This window comes from Bipolaris maydis (assembly GCF_028858645.1).
Source record: "Bipolaris maydis strain C4 unplaced genomic scaffold PSV08scaffold_8, whole genome shotgun sequence".
Classification (NCBI taxonomy): domain Eukaryota; kingdom Fungi; phylum Ascomycota; class Dothideomycetes; order Pleosporales; family Pleosporaceae; genus Bipolaris; species Bipolaris maydis.
Genome location: NW_027093864.1, coordinates 840007 through 855998, shown reverse-complemented (window position 1 = coordinate 855998; position 15992 = coordinate 840007). Strand labels below are relative to the sequence as shown.

Below are 15992 nucleotides of genomic sequence, written 5' to 3'. Positions count from 1 at the left end.
TCATCGCGTTTCACTTAGGCACGCATAGTGTCTTGCAAATGTATCGGGTTTTCACGCTTCATTTTTTTCTATGTACGTGCCGTCCCAACCTCCTATCAAGTCTCAATGCTCGAGCTGGAGAAAAAAAAAAGCTAATTATTTCGTAAACTCATCTCAGGGCCGGTATCGGACCTTGCAATTTATGCCGCCTGGATCTTCTCGCGGAGGATGTCCTTGAGAGTGACAGCGTCAGCGGCGAATTTCGAGATACCCTCACGGAGCTTCTCGACGGCCATCTGGTCCTCGTTGAAGTAGAAGCGGAACTCGGCCTCATCGTTGATGTAGCTCTTCTTCTCAATGTCGAGCTTGCTAGCATCCTCGGCAATGAGCTTCTTGGGGACCTCATCCTCCGAGTTGTAGAGCTGCTCGAGCAGGTTGGGCTAGGTCTATTAGCAAATTGGACAGAATGCTGTGTTTTACGGGGTGCTACTCACGGCAATGGTCAGGTAGTCGCAGCCAGCAAGTTCAGTGACCTCGCCAATGCTGCGGAAAGAGGCGCCCATGACAATGGTCTTGTAGCCGTGCTTCTTGTAGTAGTTGAAGATTTGCTGAACGCTCTTGACACCAGGGTCCTCCTCCTTGGTGTACTCCTTCTTGGTAGCGGCCTTGTACCAGTCGAGGATACGGCCAACGAAAGGAGAGATGAGGTAGGCACCGGCCTCAGCGGCAGCAATGGCCTGAACCTGAGAGAACATGAGAGTAAGGTTGCAGTTGATGCCGTGCTTGGACTGTAGAATCTCAGCAGCCTTGATGCCCTCCCATGTTGAGGCGAGCTTGATGAGAACGCGCTCCTTGTCAATGCCAGCCTCCTTGTAGAGCTGCCAAGAGTCAGCATACCAATTCTTTCATCTTATTCTTTCAAATTGGGGGAGGTTTTCAGTGCAAACGTACGTCGATGATGCGGAGGGCCTTGTTTACAGACTGCTCGGTGGAGAAGGAGAAGCGGGCGTCGACCTCTGTTGAGACCTTGCCGGGGACAATCTGGAGGATCTCTTTTCCGAACTGAACAAGGAGGTTGTCGAGAGTGACATCGACTTGGTTCTCAAGGTCGGTGCCGTTCTTCTTGCCGTATGCGACAGCGGCGTCAATCAGCTTCGCGTACTCGGGCTTCTTGGAGGCGGCGAGGATGAGCGAAGGGTTGGTCGTCGCATCCTGGGGCTGGTACTTCTTGATGGTAGCGAAGTCACCAGAGTCGGCGACGACAGTCTGCAGGCCAAAGTTTTGTTAGATGTAACAATTCTTCCGCGGGTTGTCGCGATGGCGTGGGGGTAACGACTTACGGTGCCAGCGGCCTTGAGTTGGTCGAGAGAGCTAGGCATTGTGATTGTGTGGATGGGTATATATGGGTAGTGGTGTATTTGCTTTTTGCTTTGAAACGGAGGGGACCAACGGCTCAAAGGGGATGATGGATGGAGAGAAGAGAGTTCGAGAAGAAAGATGGCAGTTGAGCGCTGCTGCGGCGGTGGAGCACTTTCATACGTATTAGCGCCCCTCCCGCTCAGGGAACCCCTCCATGGAAAAATGGCTGCAGCGTCACAAGTGGCAACGCCCGGCCAACGACTCGGTCATAGGCGGCTATACCACCATCAATCAGCATCCCTCAGTTCAACAGTCAGCCACCGGCGGACATGCTTGACCTGGTGCAGCCGCTCTGCTGAAGCCATGTGTATGGCCAAATGGGCCGGTGCTATCAAACCTCGTTGCCCGCACGCCTGGCCCTCGCACCACCCAATGATCTCATACTTGCCAAATGGCCCGCAATACTAACCAGGGGGGGTCCCCTCTGATGTGATTACTGTGCACGGCCAACGTCAGAATCGCCTTTTGCCTACTTCTACCGTTGCACATAGTACTTCATAGTCACGATGCTGAATTCTAGCCCTCCGGAGCACTGTCGTCCGACCGCCGGCATCTGACCAAGCAATCCTCAATAGCCGGTCCAACAGCCTCACGCTTCCATGCAAGCCCATAACCTGACGACGGAAGAATTTCACAATACCCGTGCCGCAAAAAAATCCTATCAGGCAGTTATTGCTTTCCAAGATAGTAATAGTACTTGCAACCGCTAATCAGTGAAGAAAAAAAAATGGATACATTTACAATTTCGTCTTCCCAACAACACCCCATCCTTCCTCTCCCAACCACCCATACACCTCTTTGTACTGCTCCTTCATATTGCTGACTGTATGTCCCGGGCCACTGGGACCTGGATCGTTCTATTTCCCACACGATTAGCACAGTCCAGCAATGCACAAAAAACAAAACAGGTAACAACAAGACAGTAGTAGTAACATACCAGCGCCTCAACCTTTCGCGTCTGTTTCGCGCCAACCTCAAGAATCGTGCCTCCAACCAACTCAGCCTCCTGCAAACACCTCAGCATTGCTTCTGCCACTTCTTCGGGTGTAGCCCATATATCCTTTTCCAGGTCCAGATATGTCATTTTCTCCGGGTGCTCGGTCCACAGCGGTGTCTTGATGACACCGGGTGCCACGCCATTAACCCTGATGCCCAACTCAGCTTCCAGCGGAGCCAGCGAGCGGACAAACCCATTCATGGCATGTTTGGCAGCCACGTAGATTGGAGCGTGGAAATTCGGGTTCTGTCCTGCTATGCTGGAGACGATGATGACGCGCTTGGGGTTCTGATGTCCGACTTTCTGCACGCCAGGCGGGGGATTTAGAAAGTGCGAAATGGCTAGTTGAGTTGTGCGGATGGGGTGTGTGACGTTGATGTCGATGCTTGTGTATCGTCCTCCGTGCGGATCGTCTTTGCTCTTGCCGCCAGGGACGCCAGGTGGGTGCCAGAAGTTGGTCCAGTGGGGATCGTAGATACCGGCTCCAGGACAGACGATATCGACTTGACCGAATTCGTGTACGCCAACTGTGAACATGCGCTCTAGTTGGGGCCAGTCGGTAACATCTGTTTTGAGAAAGATTGCTCGCGGCTTGCCTTCCTCCTTTTTGCTGTAGACATCTACGAGCTTCTGTGCTTCAGGTCGGAGTGCGAGGTCGGCGATTAGAACGGAACAGCCATGCTTGAGTAGTATGGCAGCGAAGCAGAAGTTGATACCTAAAGTTTGATTGCGAAGTTTAGTAGGGGAAATCAGATGAAGACAAGGGGGGACTTGGAACATACCAGACCCAGCACCCGTAACTATCGCACTCTTTCCCTGCACATCATACTGTAGTCCTTCTGTCATCTCTGCCTTTTTTTTACTTACTTTCACTGCTCGGTTCACAGAAAAAGGAGTACTCAACCAAGTCAATATTAACAGAACAGCTCACTTAGCTGAATAAATAAGCCAACTTACACGTCAACCTACATGACTATATATACCACACAAAGCCCCCATCGCATCCGCACTTCAAGCGTGCATGTCGGAATGCCGCATTGGGTAACTAGCAGGGAGGGGTATAATCGTGGGGTAACACAACTCGCACCGAGGTCGGTCTCTTATTACGCGAAGCAAAGAAGATGCGCCGATCTGCACCATTGGAAATGCCTATAGTCTGTTCTTCCTCTTACCATAATACTCGCTAGACGCGTGTATGCAACTATCCATATACCACCTGTGCAAAGTGTACTAGGTTTTCACGCGTCTATTAGCGTGACGTAAATCCTACAAGTCGCCCTCCTAATCAGGAAATCGAAAACGGTCTTACTGCATGCATGTGAGATATTGAATTATAATCTTTTTTTTTGCATTTGCTGAACAGAGAGCACAGAGATACATATATACGCCAATCCGAGAATGAACATGCCTCTTCTCTAGGATATCAATATGCTGTGATGAAACCCAAACCCAAAAACCACTAAACGCCACACGCGCCGTATGCACTCAGCCTCATACTTGGGCTGTTGGATGTCGAGCAACCACTATGGTTATTCCAGGGCCTCTTACTGCATACCATTAACGCCTCTTTGGTTTCCTAGCCAGTGAAGGCTCAGACAATGACGCTACCTTAATTCCTCTTCCTCAACTCACCGCGCGTCTGGTCTACTCCACTGCTTCTCGGTAGGGGTTCACCGTTGCCAGTGCCAGAAATGTGGCTCAAACGAATCAACTCCTCCATCATGGCATCTCTTGTCTTCTTGACCAGATCATCCACGTGCTCAGCACCCAGTCCCTTTGTCTGTATCGGGGGGAGGACAGTCACATCGACCACGCCCGGCGAAAACTTCTGTTCCTTCACGTTCAGCACGTGCGAGTAGTTTGCGCAGACGACTGGTACAATGGGGACTTGTGCTTGTACTGCGAGATGGAAGGCACCCTTCTTGAAGGGGAGGAGATCGGGGGTGGAGGCGTAGGAGCGAGTTCCCTCGGGGAAGATGAAGACGGATTGGCGTGTCGACTGCATGGTTTGAGCAGCCGTGTCAAATGCAGCACGCGCGGTGGTGCGGTTTGCACGGTCGATGAAGACGGTCTTGGACAGCGCCATGAACCAGCCCAGAAGTGGCGTATACTTGAGTGACTTCTTCGCCGTGACGGATGTATACTTGGGGAACATGCAGCCCAGCATGAGAACGTCGAGTTCGCTATTTCGGGTGTCAGTACCACCTCTGCTATCGTGTTCACTTTTCTCTCAATCGCGACAAAGACTCACGTCTGATGATTGCCCACAAAGACGGCGGGTCGGTCCTTGAGCGCATCCTCGCCGCTAACACCACCCTCCTTCTTCATGCTGCCCGTGATCCTAAACGTCACACCGGTTCCGTACCACATGCACCACTTGAATGCCCGTCCCACCGACCATTGGATGAGACCTCCGTATCCAATGATGCGCAGGGGTATGGCTACGAGGGTGCCGTACAAGGCACATAAACCCATGAGGATGAAGGAGCTGAGTGCGAAAGCGTAATACGAGAGTAGCTGCGCGGGCTTCGCAGGCAGGACGAGCGACAGCAGCCGCATGGCCACAATGAGCACGGGCGGCATGGCGAGGTAGAAAAGCCAGCTCATGGCGAAAACTGGCAACGTGGTCGCGAGAAGCAGGGCGGGTTCGTGGTGAATCGGCGGGGCCCAGGGTTTTTTTTCGTGATGGGCGGTAGCGGTGATGCGCCGAGGTCTCGCGCTGGGCTGGGTACGTAGGCACTTCTCGCTAAGCGTTTGTGGGGTTGCCAGGCCTCAGTTCAGACCTTGCACCACTCAACGCTGCTGTAAAGACATGGCAATGTCTGACTGGGGAATCCCACATATAAGCACCGAGTTGACCCCATGTGCCGCTCGCCTGGGGCGTGAGTGTGTCACGCGTTCTGCCCGCCCTCCGAGCGCTGCAAGGTTCTTCGGGCTAGTATATGTAGTCATGTGTACATAAGTATTTTGCATGTGAGAATGGTCAGGGGAATGACCAACATAGTAGTAGTATATTCGTTCCACGTTCCGCATGGGTATCCTTCAAAAAACCTGAATCAAAATATGCGCCCTTACTTTTCAATAGTATCTGCCGACCCTGGTCGCCCTGCCACACCCCTCCGCTGCTTCAACCAGGCCATGGCCGTTATGCTGAATGCGGCGACATCCACGAGGAATATCACGAGCAACATCCACCGCCATGCCACCATAGTTCTGATCCTATCCTCTATCTCACTGCGCGTAGACCGATCTGCCAAAGGGAGATTCCGTACAGCCTTGAACCAAGTTTCGGGCGTCCAGCGAAACTCTGGGTAGTTCATACCCACTGTGTTAACGGCGACAGGCTCGCGGATGTACTGGCCTGTCGTCTGATATGTTACCACGAAGGCAAAGATGAAGCACGACAGGGCGAATAAAACGGCGAGAAAGAGCAAGACAGCGAGTACGGTAAGACTCTTAAGGCGCTGCTCATAATCATCAGTATGCTGGATGCCAATTGACAAGGCACATGATTGAACCTACCCGTTGAGCATTCCGCATCCTCCATGCTGTGACCATACCAAAGAGGCCCACGAAGAATCCATACGCCGCCGCACCATTACTCTCGTGGCCATGGTCCACCCAAAGATTCTTTGGCTCCACGTTCAACCGTGTTTCGTTTCCAGGCCAGTCGACTTGATATGTATGCACGTTGTGTTTTTGTCGGAGTAGCCATGCAACCATGGAGCTCAATAGCCCCAGGTTAGTAATGGACAGCGCTGAGAGTAAGAAAGAGATGACAAAAAGCGGCCAGCATCCTGTTAATGGTGTGGTGGTCGACGGCTCTGACGCGGGTCTTGTGCGACGAAGGTATTGTGTAATGCCCATCTCAGTCGAATTCCACAGGAACGATCAATGTCTAGTGAAGGAGCAGGAGTAGTAGCAATTGTCATCTGGCGTTGCAGCATAGTGTTATACATTCCGCGCCAGCACCGTGTGCGGCTGAGTCGTCTTTCCCAACTTGGGTAGGACGCATCCGGGGCCTATTGCAAACTCTCGACACCTTGGGCGTGCCACATATCAACTATTGCCTAATATTAGCAAGAAAAAGCGCCCCCATCAGCAAGGATGCTGACTTATCCTGGGGCAAATGACGAGCCACCAGTGGGGTTGCAAGTGTGATGTGTACGCGCAGGCCTGCGCCTTTGGCGGCTTAGCCAGCAACAATTGCAAAGCACCCAGGCAAACGTGACATGGTGAGGGCTGCCATGGCTTGTCAGTTGTGTCAGATGTGTAATGGCGTTGGTGTGATGTTTCTTGGCTCATGCATAAAACAATGGTGAGATGACGGCGCTCGTCCGTTTCAAAACGTGCCCGTCCGAAGCGAAACTCCCGAACCGTTACGTTTTGATAAATTCCTGAGCCTAGCGCGTGGCACTGCTCACGGATTGGGACGGCGGCCGCGCACCTTTATGGCGCAAACTGGGGCTGGCGGGTAGAAGATGTAGATCGCGTCGCATGTGTTGCGATGTGAGGCATTGTCTGGCTGTGGTTGATGACTGGCGACGAGAGGCGAGGCTGGGCCAATTGCACAAGCTCCTCGCCTCCCATGCGTTCTCCCACACATTGATTAGTATTTGCATGGCATCGTCTTCTCTACTTTACGCCAGCAACCACTCAGCATCATCCCGCGTTTTTAAGTTTGTCTGTCAGCCGCCCGAGAATGGGCCCTATGCCTCTCGGGCGCCTGATGCGACCCATGTTGCACGTGGGCAGCAGCTACTGGTCGGAACCAGCATGATGCGCAGCCTCAGCAGCCCGTCCCGATGAACTAAGTTTATTTTTTTTTTACCAGCCGAGATGCATGGCTTGACCTATGCTTAACTATTGCTTGGTCATTTGCTGGCGGCCTGGGTTACTTGGCCAGTCATGCATCCTCCAATCAAGTGGTAGAGACGGTGAAGACTAAATCGACGACCACTGTGCAGCTACATACATGCGACTGTCTTAAGCCTCAACCAATATTACACAATCAATGTAGGGCCCATGCCGGATATCCAGTTCAAGCACATTCGTTCATCGCATTGCAGCATTCAACCCTGTTTCAACGTCAATGCCACATTGAACACGACTTTGGCCCTAGGTTCGCAAGAAGCAGGACTATGTATATCATTTGGCTGCAGGCAATATTACGCTCGATCAAGCGGATCGGAAAGCCAGCCTTTTGCGGCATATACTACTTCCATAGAGTTCCTGTAACATGTAGATTTCTCATTCCTGCAACATCTCTCAGTTACACAGCCATGTTCCATTCTCGTCGCGTTTGTTTGATCGTCACTAAAGGAAGTAATGTTGATGCCCTTTAAAACGACCCAGGCAAACGTCTCACCAACTCCACAATGTGTCAAGCGCAAACAAGAGCGCGATTCATGTGCGAACGCATGATAAACCTTCAATAACAATGCATGGAGGCTTAGGACTCTATGGACACTCATATTACATACTAAAATCGAACACTCGTCTCTGTCAATGCTTCATCTCGACCTCCAGCAATGCAATCCTGATTCTGTAAACACACACGTCCCAGTGCGGCCTCGGATACTCGACAATGGTGATGTTCCTCTATGGATACAGTGTACCGCCAACTTCAGAACGCGCCTGCCACGACGAGCAAGGAGATCAACAAAAGAAACTTTCCTGGTCAAGCGCACTGCCAAATCTGGGATGCACTGCCAGATAGACAATGTATTGACCACAACGATCTTGTAATAATAGTTTCTTCACTGAAAAGAAAATTCTATGATACTTGGACGGTCAAAAGAGGGAAAGGCAGAGACCTGCGGAGCAAGGAAAGCCAGCTCCCCAGCTCAGAACGAATGACTACTAAACATTCAAGTTTTCGGACAAGGTAAAAAACACCCAGACCCACCAGAACATGTGTAACAAGGCAGTAGCATACGAAGAAAACGAGATCAACGTCTTTGCAGAAATCTTGTTTTTAACTCCGGTATACACTCTCATCTCATCCTCTTCTCCACCACTACACACAAACCTCACCCACAGCTCATCAAAGGAAAAGCGCAACTTCGTCTCTGACTGGTGAAATGAAGATCCCCCAACACGATCAAGCTGCTACAACGTTGGCCTGACTCCACTACAACACCAAATAAATCCCGTTCAAACACCCCACAAGAATCAAGATGGAAAGAGGAATAGAAACAAAGTCGAGTCAGTGAGATACGCCACGAAGATACCACTTCGAAACAAGTATCGAAACATCAAACAGATCGTGGGGAAGATGTAATCGTTAGTTCCCTCGACCCACAAAAACTCACGATGCTACACATTTGTTCATTCGTAAACTGACTAACTGCACAACGAGTAAACAAAAAAACATCATCATCATCCGGGCGTCCGAAAAGACATCATCCAAGGAGAAAAAAGAAAAGAAAAGAATCAGTCAAAAAGCTTGAGACCACATAAAATCAGCCTCAAAAAAAGGAGGACCCCCTTCATCGAAAATTAAGTATTTACAAAATAAGTTAAAAGTAACGAGCGTAAGTTTCTCTCTCTCTATATATATATCCAAAAGAAAAAAACCAGAATTCTACATCAACCATATTCTCACGTACAATCCCCACCCCCGCCCTTACCTCGTCCTGCTCAAATGTTTACTTACAAGACAAGCACCATAGCCCCGACAACGGCGCCAAGCAAGGCTCCCGCACCGACAACCTTATTGGCGGCACCCGTAAACTGCGGTGGCGCAACCGCCGTTCCGGTGCCGTTAGTTTGCGGCAGTGGGATGGCACCCGTGGGCGCGGTAGGCATGGGTACACCAGGCGCGGACCTGGTATCGATTGCCAGGCCAGCGGAAGAAGAGGCGTCAAGGATAGAGGACAGCATGCTCTTTGCGCTCTCGATGGGTACGGCGGGGTAAGAGGATGTGATGGTGGCTGGAGGCGCGGTGGTGGCGGGGGGAGCAGAGGCGCCAGGAGGAGGCGCGGTGACGGTTACGTATGCGGTTCCGCAGTTGCATGGCTCTCCTTTGTCTGCTCCGCTGCCTGAGCCTGCCTCGCCGCTCGCAGCGGGGGCGTCAACGCCGGCTTCGAGTGGGGGCTGGGTGCCGTTTACGGGCGTGGTGATGGGGGTAGAGTTGATGGGGGCGCCGTCTTTGTTGCCGGCGTCGAGGACCTTGATGGATTGGAAGCTACCGGTTTTGTCGGTCCATTCGTATTCTTTGCCGGGTGAGTAGTTGGTGACTTTTACGCTCTTGACCGTCATGGTGAAGGGGGCGTTCTCGTAGGTTACATTGCCGCCGGCCCATTGGCGGGTTCCTTCATTTGTAGAGTCGCCGCCGGGCCAGTTGCCGAGGCGGACGTTGCAAGGGGTTTGGGGAAAGTTTTTGCCGCCGTTTGCGTCGGCAAAGTTGAGGGTGCGGACAGGCTTGTCGTCGATGAGCCAGGTCAGGGCTGATGAGGTCCAGTTTAGGGCGTATTTGTGGAACTCATTTTGATTGTTGGCAACATCGGCTTCGATCATGCGGTCGTACGTTGTTGTGTTACCCTGATGGTGTTGTTAGTTCCTTTTCTTTTTCTGCAACATGCATAGTTTCAGTTGCATTTCGTTGGGAAAAAAACTTACCTTGCCAAAGTAGTTCATCTGCACACGGCTGTCGACGCCTCCAATCCATTCCCAGTCGACCTCATCCAAGTCGTCGGACTGAAGAACGATAGAAGAAACGATGCCGGTACCAGGAGCGGCTTTCATGACAACCTCGACGTAACCGAAATGGAAATATCCTTCAGAGCCAATAGTGGGCGCATCGCCCTTCTTGGCCACGGTAAACGCGGCTCCCTCAGGTCCATAGGTGAGGTCACCTGCAGTCTGCTTCCAGCCCTTGATAGCATCCTTGCCAGCAGTGAAGTCGGTCTCCCAGGTCTGAGGCATGGCAGGGTCAATGGGGCAGGTCTTTTCCATAGGGTTGCAATCAGTGAAGGTTTGAGCAGAGGCCAAAGCGGCCAACACGCTGGCGGTGGAGTAAGTTGTGAAGCGCATTTCTGATATAGATGGAGATTCGGAATATAGGGTTTTCGGTAAAGAACGTAAGCGTTGGGGTTCGCAGTGGACGTGATCTTCACAGAAGAATCACTTGAAAGGCAAGAAAAGAGAGTTTGAGCAAGGTCGCCCTGCGTCCAAAGGAAAGCGGTTGAAGAGAATGTGTGAATGACCAAAAAAACAGGCCGAAGAATGGTGTACGAAGAAAAGACAAGGGAAGAGAATTGTAAGAAAGACAAACAGCATAGAGGAGGATCCGACCATAAAAGTCGCGAGATTGTACACGACACAATCCCCTTGCCCAGGCATTAGTCGTCAGCCAGTCAGGCCATGCAGCCACTGGCACCCATTCATGCAGTCTCCCGATTCATCGCTGTGTAGATCTGAGTGGCCAGGCATGACCCTGAGCCGCACTCCTGATGTGTTTCACGAGCCGTGGGGTGGGTACTAGGCTGTGTCAGAAGTGCCAACCACCCGCCGCAGTCGTAGCGGCATCTCCGGCTCAGCCTATCGGACTTCAGATGTACCTGGCTAATGTTTCTGCCTCCAAGCCACCTTACTCCTTTCCGCTACCAGTCCTTTCGTCCTCTGGCACAACTATACGCGTGCGACCGACGGCGTGGCAAGCGATGCGGCGGTGCTGTGGAGATTGGGAGGCGAGGGGCCACGGAGGCTGAACCGGATTTTCCTTCCTTCGAGAATGTGCATCTGGATGCATCTAGTGCAATGCTGCGCCGGAGATGCATTTCGTCTGACTGTGTGCAACCAGGCACAAACTGCGCCACACTTGCTCCTCGGAGTGTCCTGCCAAACGACGCGCATCTGGTCTTTTCTTCGTGCGCGATCGTCTTGGTTATGAGATCATACCTCCCTTCTGTTACCCCTCTTGACGAGTGACGCAGTGATCAGCCGCCCTGAAGATCGCTTCTTTGTTTGTGAGGGAAGATTTTCGGATAGGCAGCCCTAGCGCTTGGGTGTTGGCTGTTGCGTCGCCAAAAGAGCCGCCCGCCGTTGCCAAGATGTGTGGCTATGTTCGTCTGCTGATGGTGTTGAGCGGCTACGTTTTCCAGCATCCCTGGACGCCTTAAACCAGTATAGAGTACGGGTGTAAGCCTGTTTCCATGGCGAGGCCAGTGGTTCACACAGGTTGTTTGAACTCGTCATTTTACTGTGAAGAGGCAGGTAAGGTGTGCTTGACACACCAGACTTGCGCTAGTATACGTGCGACCGCATGAAGCTAGGGCATTACCACATAGAGCATCAAACGGCTTTAAACGCTATATTTGCCCAGGCTTACTTGCAGCATCGCGCAGCCGTTATGAGATTAAATTAGACGATGCATAATCAGACCCCAGGAGGCCTTGTTTAGCAAGAGGATTCCTACAACAACAGATGTTTGGGTGCCACGTACTTTATTCGTCCGTATCGAACTGCTCTTGCCCAATCGTTCCCAGTATGCATGATCACGCCCTTCTCTCACGGCTTTGTACCTACACAAGACAGAGCAGTATATTTGCTTCCGCCTTTTGTTACTTGCTACATCATCTAGAGCCAGAATGGACATTGGTCATGCAAGTAGCCACGAGCCTCTCGTCTTACTGACGATATGGGTTGTATTTCTAAACCCCAAGTACACACGTGGTACCAACAACCATGAACCCGGAAACTAGCATATCCAGTTTGGTGGCTAACTTGTAGAAAAGCTTCATTATCATGTGTTTTGGTGATTTCTCTTTGCGCTTCTGTTGCATATCACGTAGTTAGTATCATTATTGCAGATAGCGTCGCCACTCGTCGCACTGCGGATGACATACTCGGTTTCATCTGCCGGTGTACTGACAGCACTGAATTCCATGTTTACCTGACTGACTCTCTATACCTAAGAATAGCGCATGTCTCACCAGAGCCTTGAGAACCCAACAAGGCTTGCTGGTTCGCATAGTGATGCAGTCATGTGACAGTGTTGTGCGAAGGAAAGTACTGGACTGATTGTGGCGCTGACCGCTTTAGCCCCGCGGCCACCCCGCTATTCTGCCGACAACAATTATTGCTAGTGACGCAGGGCGGCGAATATTAATTTCTGTGCTCTCTCACACACACACTTTTGTGCAATTTTCAGCCATGGCTACCACAAACGGAGTCGAGTTGCCAGAACAGCAAGCGCAACCAGTTCAGCATGTGCAACAGCACCATGCAGACGAGCAACACGAAGATGACGATATTGACGATTTATTCGACGATGACGACGAGATTGTGCCAGAATTAATTTCAGGCGACCATGGTGACTTTACAAAGGCCTACAACCGCCAGCGAAAACTGAACGATGCCAACATACCAGACGACCACAAGCCCAAGACGAACCCTCAGAAGCCGTCGGCAAATACAAACGCTTCCATCGACGATCAGGTTGCCTCACTCGCAAAGCATGCGAGCAAAATCCGGCTGACTGGGCGAATGACGGGCGCATCCGGTGGCAATGCAAGGGACAAGGACAAGGCAGACCGCGCCACGACAGAGCAGGTATTGGATCGAAGGACGCAAATGATCCTGTTGCAACTCATCAACCGCGGCGTCATTTCAGAACTTCATGGTGTCATTTCCACCGGCAAAGAAGCAAACGTCTACCATGCCATGTCAGAGCCGTCGGAAGAAGGCGCACCCCCCGTCCATCGCGCTGTAAAGGTCTATAAGACCTCTATTCTTGTCTTCAAAGATCGCGCCAAGTATGTCGAGGGCGAGTTTAGGTTCAGGCAAGGATACAACAAGAGCAACAACCGCGCCATGGTGAGAATGTGGGCGGACAAGGAGCGCAGGAACTTGGCCAGAATACATGATGCGGGTATTCCTTCACCCGAGGCATATGCTCTGCGCAACCACGTTCTGGTCATGGGCTTTGTCGGCGACCGAAAGGGCAAAGCAGCACCGCGACTAAAAGACGTACGCTTCGAGGGCTTGACCGCCGAGGAGGAGGATGCAAAGTGGACCAGCCTATATGTCCAGATGATGGCCTATGTCCGAATACTCTACCAGACATGTCGCCTTGTCCACGCCGATCTGAGCGAGTACAACATCTTGTACCACGAGGGTAAGCAATGGATGATCGACGTATCGCAAGCTGTTGAGCACGATCACCCACGCTCCCTCGAGTTTCTGCGCATGGATCTGAAGAACCTGTCTGATTTCTTCCGCTCACGCAATGTGGAAACTCTCAGTGAGCGCAAAGCTTATGCATTCGTCACTGGTGCATCGGGCGCGAAGGATATGAAGGAAGTATCACAGATTGAGGACACAATCCGCGAACTGCTCAACACACGACCTTTGACAGAGGAAGAAAAGAAAAAGGAAGACGAAGACGATGAGGTCTTCCGCAATCAGTATATCCCACAAACTCTCGATCAAGTCTATGACATTGAACGTGACGCTGAGCTTGTTAATGCCGGCGCTGGCTCCGATCTGCCGTACCAGGCTCTTCTGGCCGACAAGGTCGTCAACAACGCGTCTGATGGATCGCATACAGATGCAGAGACAGATGATGGAAGCTCAGATACGTCCGAGGTTGACCAGAGTATCTTTGAAAAGGGACCCAGTCGCGGAAAGAAGCATATGGATCACGATGAAAAGGTAGCCCATAAGAAGGCGATTAAAGAAGAGAAGCGCGAGAAACGGAAAGAAAAGATGCCCAAGCATATGAAGAAGAAACTTGTAAGCTCAGGCAGCCGGAAGAAGTGAGTTTGAGTTGTACAGCAAAAGCGCTTTTGGCGTTATATCTAGGCGCACTTTAATATTGCGAATGCCGCATATCAAAAAGAAGACTATCTGGGTTCGTAGGCCGGTACAGTTTCATCATGCCCGCATTTCCCCCCATAAACGCCGAGCCTTCTCTACAACATGTTCTTCCTCCACGCCCGCGTGCCCAGTCTCTCAATTTCCGGCACTTCCACCGGCCCACGAACATCGTCGTCTTCCAACGCCTCTACCACTGCTTCACCCACAAGATCGGCTTTTAGAGGCTTTATGCCCCCCGCGCCCATCAACCACGTCAACCGACCTCCGACTGCGCTGTTGATCATGCTCGCAACGCCACCAGCCGCCGCAATGGGAAGCGTAAAAGTCCGACTGCTATCGTACATGAAGGGCGCCCGAATGAAAATCGATCGCATAGTTGGAAATGTTGTCGAAATCAGAGACTCGGCCTCGCGTTTCGTAGTAATGTAGCGTGCAGGCAGAATCGGTGTACCAGCGGCCGCAGAAATGTAAACGAAATTCGGTACCTTTCGCGTCGATGCCTCTTGAGCTAGGGAAACAGCTGTTGTTTTTTGGCCGTCTAGTTAGCTCCTCACATATACCACATAGAAAATAAAAAAAAAGCCATTGCAGGCTTCAGAACAAAACCCAAGAATCTTACCTGTATCTCTATTCATAACTTCATACGTCAACTGTCCATCCTTCTCCTGCGGCTCCAACTTCTCGCCCTGCTTCCGCGCCAGCGGATTCTGCGTCCCGGCCTTTGTGCGACTAAATGCTCTTTGCAGCCCTTTGATCGGGCTCTCGCGGCCACTGATGACACCCTTGTAGTCGGCCTCGAGCAGGATACCCATGCTGTGTATGACGGCGTCTGCGCCTTCGAGGTGCTGCGTGTACGATGCCGGGTCCAAGATGTCGCCTTTTTGCCACGAGACCTTTTCGGCCCAGTCCGGGGGTGAGGGAGACGAGGAGACAGAGGACCAGTGGGGGGTGCCGGAGCGGCTGGAGGGAGTTAGGGAATATATATGTTGGATGGGGGGGGGGGCGGTTTTTACGATATTGAGGTTACGGTCCAGCCTCTGTGGGCGGCGGCTTTGCATATTCGACTTCCTGGGGTGATGTGTTAGTTTACCGTTGGCGCAATGTGATTGTATAACTTTTGTTGCGAAATGAATAATTGGGGGATTGTTGGTCAATTGCGTACCTAGGAATCCGTTACCACCGCATACGACGAGCTTCCTTTTTGCTGCTGCTGCGGAAGCCATTGGTGCAATTGTACTGGACGGCGAATTACGCGGGCTTCGGAGCTATATACAATTGGTAGTTGGTGAAGAGTAGCTTCGTATTGTGGAAGTCTGGACGTCTGGAAGCGTTGGTGTTTGTGGTGGAGATGCGTGATCGGAAGCTTCTAGTGCTGATGTCACTAGGGTTCGCGTGAGTCGCGTACTAGGGCTGAGCAGGGGTGTGCGGAGGTGCTGGGGACCTCCGCGACCTGCAGGTAGACGCGTCTACGTTGGTATCATCTCTTTGCATACTTGAGGACTGAAACAATTTCTTATCCATTGAGACTTGTTTATTAGGATGTTTTATTTCATATGGACATAATGACCGCTGCGTTTTATCATGGCCCTTCACGTACCACAATTCGTGTCGTCATGACCTTGTGATACTAGTGCCAAAAGCACCCTCTTCAATAGCTTCCAGCGCATTTAAGATCCAAAACGGGTTCTTTGCATTCTGTGTACTATATCATATCCACTGCTCTGCTTCCAATTGTAACAAAAGAATGATGGCATTACGCAGCTTGTTCAAAAAC

General features: G+C 51.5%; 7 protein-coding genes across 7 annotated transcripts; 1 reads left to right on the top strand and 6 right to left on the bottom strand.

Moving 5' to 3' along the window:
• Positions 1-43: 43 nt before the first annotated feature.
• Positions 44-1452, bottom strand: PSV08DRAFT_303621 (uncharacterized protein). The gene is made up of 4 exons (XM_014223163.1): positions 1320-1452; positions 931-1245; positions 474-857; positions 44-419 (listed from the first exon to the last, which is right to left on the bottom strand). Exons 1-4 carry the CDS (start codon positions 1356-1358, stop codon positions 180-182), a joined length of 978 nt encoding a protein of 325 aa, XP_014078638.1. The 5' UTR covers positions 1359-1452; the 3' UTR covers positions 44-179.
• A 603-nt stretch (positions 1453-2055) lies between these two features.
• On the bottom strand, positions 2056-3305 carry PSV08DRAFT_303614 (uncharacterized protein). The gene is made up of 3 exons (XM_014223162.2): positions 3178-3305; positions 2336-3111; positions 2056-2255 (listed from the first exon to the last, which is right to left on the bottom strand). Exons 1-3 carry the CDS (start codon positions 3239-3241, stop codon positions 2136-2138), a joined length of 960 nt encoding a protein of 319 aa, XP_014078637.2. The 5' UTR covers positions 3242-3305; the 3' UTR covers positions 2056-2135.
• A 443-nt stretch (positions 3306-3748) lies between these two features.
• PSV08DRAFT_45113 (uncharacterized protein) lies at positions 3749-5198 on the bottom strand. Its single transcript, XM_014223161.2, has 2 exons — positions 4647-5198; positions 3749-4578 (listed from the first exon to the last, which is right to left on the bottom strand). Exons 1-2 carry the CDS (start codon positions 5000-5002, stop codon positions 4005-4007), a joined length of 930 nt encoding a protein of 309 aa, XP_014078636.1. The 5' UTR covers positions 5003-5198; the 3' UTR covers positions 3749-4004.
• Positions 5199-5369: 171 nt separating this feature from the next.
• On the bottom strand, positions 5370-6314 carry PSV08DRAFT_303594 (uncharacterized protein). The gene is made up of 2 exons (XM_014223160.2): positions 5918-6314; positions 5370-5859 (listed from the first exon to the last, which is right to left on the bottom strand). The coding sequence occupies exons 1-2, from the start codon at positions 6260-6262 to the stop codon at positions 5467-5469; spliced, it is 738 nt and encodes a 245-aa protein (XP_014078635.1). The 5' UTR covers positions 6263-6314; the 3' UTR covers positions 5370-5466.
• Positions 6315-8836: 2522 nt separating this feature from the next.
• PSV08DRAFT_224502 (glycoside hydrolase) lies at positions 8837-10623 on the bottom strand. Its single transcript, XM_014223159.1, has 2 exons — positions 10019-10623; positions 8837-9940 (listed from the first exon to the last, which is right to left on the bottom strand). The coding sequence occupies exons 1-2, from the start codon at positions 10430-10432 to the stop codon at positions 9050-9052; spliced, it is 1305 nt and encodes a 434-aa protein (XP_014078634.1). The 5' UTR covers positions 10433-10623; the 3' UTR covers positions 8837-9049.
• Positions 10624-12553: 1930 nt separating this feature from the next.
• On the top strand, positions 12554-14161 carry PSV08DRAFT_391563 (RIO1 family-domain-containing protein; the record flags this gene model as incomplete). Its single annotated transcript, XM_014223158.1, has 1 exon — positions 12554-14161. The coding sequence occupies one exon, from the start codon at positions 12554-12556 to the stop codon at positions 14159-14161; it is 1608 nt and encodes a 535-aa protein (XP_014078633.1).
• Positions 14162-14313: 152 nt separating this feature from the next.
• PSV08DRAFT_248004 (uncharacterized protein) lies at positions 14314-15441 on the bottom strand (the record flags this gene model as incomplete). The annotated part of the gene is made up of 4 exons (XM_066092361.1): positions 14314-14756; positions 14838-15178; positions 15232-15286; positions 15381-15441. The coding sequence occupies 4 exons, from the start codon at positions 15439-15441 to the stop codon at positions 14314-14316; spliced, it is 900 nt and encodes a 299-aa protein (XP_065949013.1).
• Positions 15442-15992: the final 551 nt, after the last annotated feature.